Raw genomic sequence first — 12,005 nt, forward strand, 5'->3', positions numbered from 1 at the left:
GCTCTCACAGTGACCAATAAGTGGCACTCACAGTGACCAACAAGTGGCTCTCACAGTGACCAATAAGTGGCTCTCACAGTGACCAAGAAGTGGCACTCATAGTGACCTATAAGTGGCTCTCACAGTGACCAATAAGTGGCTCTCACAGTGACCAAGAAGTGGCACTCATAGTGACCTATAAGTGGCTCTCACAGTGACCAATAAGTGGCTCTCACAGTGACCAACAAGTAGCTCTCACAGTGACCAATAAGTGGCTCTCACAGTCTCATTAATAGTCAGCATGTAGATTGTACAGTGTGTGCGCTGTACTGCTCATTATGCCGTGGCCCGTGTGATACAATGATTGAAGCACGGTGATCTGATGACTACTGAGTCCTGACTTATGGTGCAATAAAAATAAGAGTGATGCAATGAATAATGAATGTCATAAAAGAAAGTAATAGGCTTTCAACCAATATGGTTTCAGAACCAATGATTATGAGCAATTACCTGTCATGAACAACACGAATAATGATTAATTAATATTATATATAATATACATATTATATATTAATTAATATATCCTCCAACAAGAGGAACTAGGGTTTAATCAATCTTCTCGTTTAATTTGCCGAGCTCGACACGGATGAAAACTAAATTTCGATTTTACGTATTATATCATAACTGCAGTTTAAGATCCTTAATATACATATATATAAGGCCCCATTTTATTACTTTACAAATCAGATAGTAAATGATAAAATAGAAGGTCAAAGACCAGGCTTACCAGGTATAATAATTTAACAACGTATAGCAGGCAGACAGGCAGTACTGTATGAAATTCTGGGATTAAAAATGCCAAACAGGATCATTAAATATGGCATGTCAGGATAATGTAATATAATGAAGGAATTACTGTGCTAGAAATTTGTTTTCCCTACCACAGCTTACATTCGGCAACTTTGATTCCCGGAATCTAGCTGAGCGTTATAAAAAGGAATAATTTCGCAACTTTGTTGTTTTATGACGTTGGTCATTTAAACGAGTATATTATACTAAAATTTATACGTAAATGTGTGTACTGACTGCAGTTGGTGTAGCGAAATATTTACCGATACAAATTTTATATCTATTTTTCAGTTCTGATGAACATGTGGTTGGAGAATATTCAGTTAACAATTTTATTCTTTCCAATCAAGAAGTCTTATTAATTGTTAAACAGTCAAGCTGTTAGAAGACATAAACAACATTCAAAATATTTGTATGAATATTATAAATATCATAAATACCATCTAAAATATTATTTTCTTTATTCATTTATAATAATTTTTGGTCTCAACGTATGCTAACCTCAGTGGTACTTAGAAAGCATTGGAGCTACCACAGAATGAGTATAGACATGTCAAGTGCCTTTGACACCATCAGCAGAGAAACAGTACTCAATGTTCTTGAAGATGCTGGCTGTACTAGTGATGAAATTAGGATGGTACGGCTCCTACTATCAAACACAGTGTTGAAAGTAAAAGTCAATAATACTGTATCAATTGAGTTCCAAAGCACAACTGGAGCATTTCAAGGAGATGCACTATCAGGTAATCTATTTACTGTTGTTGAAGCCGCTGCACTTATTCACCTCAGATCTGTACTCTCCCAAGTATCATCAACACCTTACCCAGTGAATCATCCAATCCCTAATCCTCCTATCTCAGAAGAATTCATGCCACTCGAAACAGGATACTCTGATGATATTGACTTTAATAACACTGAACTTGCTCCACTCAAAGAAATGCTTCCTATCGCTAAAGATATATTCCAGCAGTGGGACCTTCATATCAATTCTTCCAAGACTGAATTTGTCCATTTTTATTTAACAGATCCTAAACCCACTGTTAAACGCAAGGTGATTGTTGGAAAAGTGTATAGAGGTGATGAAGAGTGGCGCTCTAACAAAACTTTAGGATCGTTGATGTGTACTGTTAAGGATATCAAGAATCGAATATTCCTTGGTAATGTTGCCTTTAGTAAATTTCAGAAAGAAAGAAAGAAAGAAAGTTTGGATGAAGAGCAAGATTTCAGTCCGAAGGAAGATCAAAATCTACGAGGCACAAGTAGTCTCTATTCTACTCTACAACTGCAACTCCTGGGCTGCACCACTAGCTTCGTTGAATGAACTTGATATTGCTCATCGCAAACACCTCCGAAGAATCCTCAACATCAGATGGCCTACTGGGGTTATTTCTAATGAGGCACTCTATGCTCGTTGTTATGTCACTCCCTTGTCTGTGAGAGTCTCTAAGTTTCGATGGAGAATGTTAGGACATATCTTAAGAGGACAGGAAGACTCACCAGCATACACCTCTATGTTATTTGCTATAAATTCTGATATTTTTATGGAAGGGAGACGGGGTAGACCATGTTTAAACTTATTAGATGTTATTAGAAAAGACTTGACTAGTAGAAATCTTGATATTAGACTTAAGAATTTGACTGATTTCGAAGACCTTAGATTTTTAGCTTTAGATAGGGAGGAGTGGAAGAAGTTAGAAGATGATTGATGTTTTTGTTTTCTTTTTTATGCGTTTTGATATCTATAAGGTGCCTAGGATGCTCTTTTAAAGAGATATTTCGTACTTTGGAAGATTTACTACTATTCATTTATAACTGCGCTAGCGTTACAGATGTAACCATATTAAAGGATGCAGTCAGTCAGTCAGTGTAAACAATTACCTACAATTAACGATACAAAAGATAATGGGAGAAAGTGTGGGTCATTATCAGGTGATTAGGGGGTCATTATCAGGCCAATTAGACGTGTTCTGTAGTGTTACTGTTGCCCGTTTAAAACATTTACTGGGGAGTAACAAACATTTACTGAGAAACAAGGATCAAACCCCAACCAATTAGTGACCAATTAGTGAGAAACGAGAATCAAACCAGCCGATTTTAGGTCATTACTTGGCTAATTTTAGTTACAGGCTGAAAATACAGCGAGCATGAAACATTGCTATAAAGATTGTTGTGCAATCAAAACCGGGTTAATCACATACTTAGAATCCAAACTACAGCATCATTTTTAGTTGATAGGAAAACTTTCATTGGATTTGAAAAGTGAATGGCTAACATATTATTTATCTACCATAGCCGCGAAGAACTGACCTCTAAATTTATAGCAATAATATTTCTATTGCAATTTTTTCTTTTAGCGGCTAGTTTCTCACAGCTGAGCTACAAGATCACCTAGTGTGTCCCACAACCAAGCTCATTGCCTAGAAGCCCTGCATTAGGGGGTGCATTATTATAATGCACCTGGACATATGTGGCACGTATAAGCTCTTTAAACCAAAACCAAAACCAAATACAAGATCACCTAATTGTTATGGTCACTACTTATTCACAGTGATTAAACTTACCTAAAAACATGAGAGGTACCCAGGACGATGCGGTTACCGTTACTGAGTGAGAGTATCTCACTTACAGCTGCTCCGTTCACAAACACACGTGCACCTGACATCGGGAGTAGCACCACCTGAAATAGTTTAGAGATTACAAGATAAACAACTTGGACATTTGCCAGCAGATGATATATTAATTCATTTTCATTTGGTAACACTACCTGTTGTTTTTATTTTATTATTTACGCATTGAAAATATAATATTTTTAAAAATTAATTAATTTTACTGATCTATCAAATAATGTGGCTTACAGCGTTATCGTTGTTTGTGAAGGTACAGTGATGAGGAAGAATGGAGGGACCAGTTAGCAATATGTCAGGCTTCATATCAGCTGTGCCGCCACCCACCCTGCAATTATCATTTAATCTAACATTTAGTCAAACGCAAGAGAATGTTTTCACTAACTCCATAATATACAGTAAATTCCAAACCAAATCACCGATAACCGGACGATGAATCCGGCCTTTTACCTTAACCCGGACAATCTATAATTGCAGGAATATGTTTATTGTATACAGCCGGCCGAGTTTACCACAACAACCACCACATGCCAACCAAGTCTAGACACTAACTAACAGCTATCTCCTGAAGCCGGCCTCTTAGTTGAGACACTAACCAACAGCTATCTCCTGAAGCCGGCCTCTTAGTTGCGACACTAACTAACAGCTATCTCCTGAAGCCGGCCTCTTAGTTGAGACACTAACTAACAGCTATCTCCTGAAGCCGGCCTCTTAGTTGAGACACTAACCAACAGCTATCTCCTGAAGCCGGCCTCTTAGTTGAGACACTAACCAACAGCTATCTCCTGAAGCCGGCCTCTTAGTTGAGACACTAACCAACAGCTATCTCCTGAAGCCGGCCTCTTAGTTGAGACACTAACCAACAGCTATCTCCTGAAGCTGGCCTCTTAGTTGAGACACTAACCAACAGCTATCTCCTGAAGCCGGCCTCTTAGTTGAGACACTAACCAACAGCTATCTCCTGAAGCCGGCCTCTTAGTTGAGACACTAACCAACAGCTATCTCCTGAAGCCGGCCTCTTAGTTGAGACACTAACCAACAGCTATCTCCTGAAGCCGGCCTCTTAGTTGATACACTAACTAACAGCTATCTCCTGAAGCCGGCCTCTTAGTTGAGACACTAACCAACAGCTATCTCCTGAAGCCGGCCTCTTAGTTGAGACACTAACCAACAGCTATCTCCTGAAGCCGGCCTCTTAGTTGATACACTAACCAACAGCTATCTCCTGAAGCCGGCCTCTTAGTTGATACACTAACTAACAGCTATCTCCTGAAGCCGGCCTCTTAGTTGAGACACTAACCAACAGCTATCTCCTGAAGCCGGCCTCTTAGTTGAGACACTAACCAACAGCTATCTCCTGAAACCGGCCTCTTAGTTGAGACACTAACCAACAGCTATCTCCTGAAACCGGCCTCTTAGTTGAGACACTAACCAACAGCTATCTCCTGAAGCCGGCCTCTTAGTTGAGACACTAACCAACAGCTATCTCCTGAAGCCGGCCTCTTAGTTGAGACACTAACCAACAGCTATCTCCTGAAGCCGGCCTCTTAGTTGAGACACTAACCAACAGCTATCTCCTGAAGCCGGCCTCTTAGTTGATACACTAACTAACAGCTATCTCCTGAAGCCGGCCTCTTAGTTGAGACACTAACCAACAGCTATCTCCTGAAGCCGGCCTCTTAGTTGAGACACTAACCAACAGCTATCTCCTGAAGCCGGCCTCTTAGTTGAGACACTAACCAACAGCTATCTCCTGAAGCCGGCCTCTTAGTTGATACACTAACTAACAGCTATCTCCTGAAGCTGGCCTCTTAGTTGAGACACTAACCAACAGCTATCTCCTGAAGCCGGCCTCTTAGTTGATACACTAACCAACAGCTATCTCCTGAAGCCGGCCTCTTAGTTGATACACTAACTAACAGCTATCCCGATCTATCCTCTTAGTTGCGAGAGTGATCCGGTCTACGTAATACTCGAACAATATCCAGTCCAGTCAGTCTTAACTGAGGTATAATCACTATAAGGTATAATCACCATTCACCAACTTCAGCTTCTTCGCAATATACGGCATTAAAGGCAATTTATAATGCACGTATTAAATTTAAAGAACCCCCCGTTATTTTTCCATATAACCAAGTGACTCTGGGAGAGAGAGAGAGGGAGAGAGAGAGAGAGAGAGAGAGGGAGAGAGAGAGAGAGAGAGAGAGAGAGAGAGAGAGAGAGAGAGAGAGAGAGAGAGAGAGAGAGAGAGAGAGAGAGAGAGAGAGAAGAGAGAGAGAGAGAGAGAGAGAGAGAGAGAGAGAGAGAGAGAGAGAGAGAGAGAGAGAGAGAGAGAGAGAGAGAGAGAGAGAGAGAGAGAGAGAGAGAGAGAGGCACTTCAAAACTTTACTGGGTAAAGACAGTAAAATTTGGCACCGAACACACATAGTTACAGTGTGACGGCTATTATATAAGAGCTTATGGTATCACGGGTTACATTTCTCTCGGGTATAGCGGGCTGTCAGCGGTGCGCTGCGCAACAAGGCGCTAATAGACCACGTTCAGATCACAGCAGAGACCTGATTGGCTACTAGGGTAATTCCTTGTGTTGTGATTGGTTGTTGGGTTTACCGTATACTGGTTTATCCGTTTAGATCAGTGTGTGATCTCTGAGGGTGGAGCTCACAGGTAAACATGCAAACCATCCTAGAAAACAGCGAGCCAGAAATTGTGGAATGCTCTTTAAGAAGTGTCGAAACTTGGTGTGTCAAGATTCCGAGCACTTGTGGGAGTTCGAGATGGGAATATAAAGAGGACACTAGCTGACAGCTGATAGCACGATGAGACTGTACGATGGAGGATAACTGCGCCTCACTACGCCTTTCCCAGCGTAGTTGTTAACTATGTGATCACCTAGTTAAACGCAATGCTTAGTGAAAGCTAACAATATTCGCCCTCCTGCTAGAAGACTGCTCAAAGTGATGACATCATCCAATCAGATTAGTAATACCACATGTTCGTTAGCCTGTACATGTTTTATTGGGTATGGGAGCCAGCCTCAGCTTGGAACATGATCTTTGGTACTTTCTGCAACATCCTCCAGCACACTATTACGAAAATAAGTAATAACTAAAATAAGTAATAACTAAAATAAGTAATAACTGGAATAAGTAATAACTAAAATAAGTAATAACTAAAATAAGTAATAACTAAAATAAGTAATAACTAAAATAAGTAATAACTAAAATAAGTAATAACTAAAATAAGTAATAACTAAAATAAGTAATAACTAAAATAAGTAATAACTAAAATAAGTAATAACTAAAATAAGTAATATAACTAAAATAAGTAATAACTAAAATAAGTAATAACTAAAATAAGTAATAACTAAAATAAGTAATAACTAAAATAAGTAATAACTAAAATAAGTAATAACTAAACAGCTGTAACATAGCTCTGTAAAGTGTCATTCTGAATTATGGGGTTTAATTAAAAATACCAAAAAGTGAAAAAAAATACCCCAGCCCAATTAACTAACCTTGTTTCGCCCTCCTTAATACAATACATCAAACACTCGTTCATCAAGGAGTCCTCCGACAAATTTATAAGATGGGGAGTGTTCTTAGGGGAGAAAACCCCCCACGCTCCTCCTCCTTCTCCTCCTCCCTGTATTGATACTCCCAACTCTGTGAGCGCTGATTCTCTGCGGAGTGTGGGAGTTACTTCATCAGTCAAACACAAGGAAATAATTTGCCATAATATATAATATTGCTTTCTGCGGATCCAGTTTATTCAAAGGTATTACACTCGTGAGGTTTCTTGACAAAGAGAATTTTCCTGGTCAATCTCATGTCAAAATTAATAATTAACGAGGCAAGACACCTCAGAAAGGTAGAAAGTAATACATTTAGAACTGCTCCAGTTCCTGAACATGCACACTGAACCATGGAGCCGAACGATTAGCGTAATGAGGCAGATAATGTGTCAATTAGAGGACTGAGAAAGGAGCTGTCTGTATTATAATGATATGATGTGTTGTATTACAATATCTAGTGTCTGTATTTGTGGTATCCAGTGCATGCTCACTACGGTAGTTACCTCTTTTGTTCCCTAATTCTAATACAGTGTGATGTGATAATACAGAGACAAAGGCATACCCTGGACAAGACAACGCTAGTAAGCACTAATGCCCTCGCGGTACATTACCAACGTTCCTATGCTGCATGCTTACCATTGTGTACTATAGTTCACTTATACACCTGATTCTGTATATTTATCCATAATTCACATACCTTTCGATCTTTATTTTTTCCGTTTTCTGCAGTTTTTGCTCCCAAGTTTCGTTCAGTTCTGCGATAAGTTTCTCAGACGCTTGGAGCTGTTCTTGTGCGTTGGTAGCCTGCCTCATGGCTCCTCCGCTGCTCTTTGCGTCAAACACTTGAGATAGAAAGTATGTGAATGTTATTTTAATAATTTTCAGAACTATGTGCTTTATATTTTGGCATGTAGGAAATGTTACCACTCAGTTTTATACCACATCCGCGAAAAACAGGAATATTAAATTCGAGCTTTTGGAGTTAATATATCATTGCAATTTTGAGCGTTTGGCGACCAGTTTTTCGCGGCTGTAGCTGTGGTAAACATCTGACTGCAAATCACTGTTCACCACGCAATTTATACGCATACAAGATGCAGGGAGGTTCTGCGTTCCCAGCTACTCTATAAGAAGGAACCCTCAAGAAATAAACTAATAATAACATCCCTCATACAATTAACACTTGCTAACACACAGAAATCAGTCCCAGTACGTGTTTTAATCTCATGATTGTAATTAGCACATTTCGAAATAGTTCACAGGAATGCGGTGCTTCAGAATCAGAACTCTTGAGGAATGTTAGAGTGCAATTCACAGGCAGTGGCGTGCAAAGTCAAGTAGAAGAGACTTGAAAGAGATAATGATGTGTCGCGTCTGTGGCGGATACAGACACTTGCTTCACATGTACTTCACACGTTGGTGATGTATAATGTGTTAGAAAGATAATGATGTTGTTGTTGTTGTTGTTCCCTCACTTACTAGTACCAGCATGTTAAACACTAACCTGATCCTGTGTGTGTGGTTATGTTATGTGGTTTATACTTTATAGTGGTTTTAATGCGGTTATATGGTTAGAATATTAGAATAATCATGTTATAGCGTGGAAAATTCGGTTAATTTCGAGAGTAGACCTATATAAAGATATAATGTTTAAGAATGCGAAATATTGGGAGCCGTGGACACTAAAATGTTATTTGGATTTAATTGGATTCCTTCCAACCCAAATCGCTATCATCCCCATTATATATTACCACTTCAATAGCAATGTCGTCATTGGCACAAATCCAAGTGACAATATTTCATTTACCAAATAGATCTTGCCTGGCACTTCGTACCAAACTTCTGATTACATATTGTGATTTTAACGATCACCTTTCAAGTTAACTGTTCGACAGAACTCATTTTCATGATCACCCTTCAAGTAATATGACATCATAGCGCGGATAGTTGATACTCAGATAACGGTTATCAAGGAGTGGTAGTGAGAACACAGTATTCCAGTCCCCCTCCAGTTTCCCAAAATAGTAATTTTAGGAACTAGGAAGTGCATTCCTGCATAGTAGCCTAAACATTGAACAACCCCTAAGGCTAAACTTTCAGCAGTTAAGTTCATTTACCGCACTGAATTCCGCTCAGAGGATTCTACATGTGATATTAACACATTACATTCAAAACCTTACATTTATTTTCAGAGCCAAACAAATTTCACTAAATAGAAAGTTGAAATTCGAGCTCACTAGAAATTTCACGGCAACAGCCACTTCTTATCGAATCAAGTCTTCAATTTATCACCAAACGGAAAAAACCACACTCACATACGACATAATATCATTACACGGAGGCCCCTATGTAAAAATGCAACATATTTAACATCCAGGCTCACTTCTCTTACCGTAAGATTCAATCTTTGCTTCAAGTCCTTCAGCCTTGATGATAGCCTTGAGTTTCATCACCTCTTCTTGCAATTCCCGGATAATCTGAAGTAAACAAAGTTACAATCCTCTACCTCACTGTAACCGGTATAACAGCTGGTAAAGAATGGCAAAAAAATTACTGAAATATAAATTACAACTAAGGCGTTAACCATTCCATCAGAATTGTTGGTATTAATTATTTAGAAGTTAAAGCACGCTTTAAAAGGCTCTAATTGAGCGATGAAACCTCCCAAACATTCTTTTTATTACGTTAAACTGAGATTTTGTGAGATCATATTATGATTTTATGAAGCCGTATTAAGTGCTAATTCTAGAGTTAAATCTAAATTACAATCTAAGCCGTGAAGTTGAACACCTCCTGACGCACAAATATTGGCCATATTTAAGAAGGCTTTATCACTTAGATCTTAAGTGGTTGAGTGGAATTTAGAGGTAATGCTATTACCGTCAATTATCAAATTAGCACCTAAAAGAAAAGTTAGCCTTAATGAAACAAACGACCAGTAACCAGATACCTAACTGAAAATAAAAAGTGACAGGTTACCTTAGCATTAGGATCTTCATTAACAACAGCTTTACACATGATCTGTTTAGCTCTATCGGCGTACCGAAGCGTACTCAGCGTCTCATCGTAGTTTATATTAGCTGGACTCAGGGCTGCTATCATGGCTGTTTTACTGTTACCTCCCAGGTTCTCTTTTAGTAGCCAGGTTAGAACTGAGTCTCGGAAGGGGATAAAGTTGTCTTTTTTCCCGCGCTTCTTCATCGTGGATTTAGAGTTTGCCTAGGGTAATGGAACAGTTAATTACAATTCTTTGTGGAGAAGTTAGAGTTATTTAACAGGTGATTTATAGTTTGTTAGCAGTAATTAAACAGGTAACTTAAATTCTGATTTGTTGCTGTTGTATTGTAAAGCAAGGACTATAATTGTAGTTGCATGCTCAGATTGCTAATTAGCATCATCTCTTTACTTCCCTTTATAACCCGCTCGGTTATTTGAGCTGCATGACGTCTATAAATAGATTCAATGGGAAAGTCAAATGTTAATTAGATATAACTTATCACCCGGGATATTGTGATTAGGTTACCACAGAGTGACAATTAAGTTAGTGTCTATCATGGGAAACACAGCCCACTCAACAACAACTATACACCACGTGATAAACTCTACACCACGTGATTAATCACGTGATAACCTTCTTTTACCTGTTCAGCTAGGGCTGATATAACTTTCCCCAGAGTAGTAAGGGATCTGTTGATGTTAGCACCTTCTTTTAAACGCGCGCCGGTAGCACCGGTAGCATCAGCACGTTCCGACCCAGCCAGATCTACCAGACTTATCTTGGAGACCTGTGGTAGATAGATATAATAGTACAGATCTGCAGAATTAACTGTGCTGTGCTGTTAAACAATAAACATGGATTACGTTATTTGAGTGCTTTTTCAATTATTGACTTTAAATCAGATTTTTAAACCGATCAAGATCCAGTGAGTGAACAAAACCATGCATTTCTGTTAAACTACGGGGGAGGTAATATTCTGTATGGTCAATAATCATCCACTTTATTTGTTAATGCCTTGGATTGATACCGATTACCCGCCCCCCCCCCCCCTCCCCCTCCAATCTACTGAACAACTTACCTTCTCAGCAGTAAGTCCAGTAGGAGCATTATACTTCCTCTGAGTAAGTATAATAGAGAAGACAGCATGAGATCTACTGCTGGTCTCGTTCATGTTAGTGGACGCTACAGTCCTGCTCTTGTTACCCTCGTCCATCAAGTCTGAGATGTCAGAGTAGTTTTGTACAGCTAGTTTAGCGAGGTCTTCTACGTACGGTCCTAATACCGGGTGCTCCCTGAAATGTATAGAATGTACAGATTCATAGAATGTATAGAAGTTAGCTACTTTACCAGCTCCGGGTCATCATTGAGAGCTACAGTGAAATAAATAACTCTTTACTAGCTGATCCAGTTTTTAGATAGAGCAGGAGTCAGGACCATCAATATTGTGCACTTTTATATAAGCAAAAACTGCGGTCAGCTTGTTCGATCAATTTATTCTCCGCAAAATTCTAAACGTTTCTTGAAGATGATCTGGTTCAAGGTTTCAAGTAGCTTAGACTCTTGACGTAATAATTGAGTACACCGTGCAGCAGTATTCTAAATGGTAAGTGGCACAGCTGCAGCTTGACTCAAAGAACCCTGTCTCTCTCTCTGTCTCACCTACAGTTGAACTTACTGCACGGTGCTACATATTCTATTAGTAAGTTGGATCTCAGTGTGATATAGTATACTCCTGAACATATCACATAATAGTTTCATAATAATATGTCCAGCCCCTCAGGGCCTCAGGCAGTTTGTGCCTAAACATCACACCAGAACTGCTGAGTCACGTATTATTAAGAGTCATGGCTTCATGGATATTTCATGGTGAATATTAGAGCTGCAGTGAAGATTTGGATAAAGTTGTCGTTTGAAAGGTAAATGGATTTTCATTGGACCAGTCCGCCAAGTAAAAGTGTTTACATGGAGGAGTTATCCACGT

General features: G+C 39.1%; 1 protein-coding gene across 2 annotated transcripts in view; it reads right to left on the reverse strand.

Annotated features, from left to right (window-relative positions):
- Window positions 1-12,005, reverse strand: part of LOC134817844 (kinesin-like protein unc-104) — a 46,678-nt gene that overhangs the window by 30,637 nt on the left and 4,036 nt on the right. For both annotated transcript variants that reach the window (XM_063827183.1, XM_063827184.1), the window contains exons 5-12: window positions 11,103-11,316; window positions 10,668-10,811; window positions 10,006-10,245; window positions 9,419-9,503; window positions 7,724-7,868; window positions 6,970-7,134; window positions 3,684-3,780; window positions 3,390-3,505 (exon numbers count right to left, since the gene is read on the reverse strand). In XM_063827183.1, coding sequence (XP_063683253.1) covers window positions 3,390-3,505; window positions 3,684-3,780; window positions 6,970-7,134; window positions 7,724-7,868; window positions 9,419-9,503; window positions 10,006-10,245; window positions 10,668-10,811; window positions 11,103-11,316 — 1,206 coding nt within the window. The remainder of the gene's footprint in view (window positions 1-3,389; window positions 3,506-3,683; window positions 3,781-6,969; window positions 7,135-7,723; window positions 7,869-9,418; window positions 9,504-10,005; window positions 10,246-10,667; window positions 10,812-11,102; window positions 11,317-12,005) is intronic.

Source organism: Bolinopsis microptera, chromosome 7, assembly GCF_026151205.1.
Source record: "Bolinopsis microptera isolate Bmic1 chromosome 7, MBARI_Bmic_1.0, whole genome shotgun sequence".
Taxonomy (NCBI): Eukaryota; Metazoa; Ctenophora; class Tentaculata; order Lobata; family Bolinopsidae; genus Bolinopsis; species Bolinopsis microptera.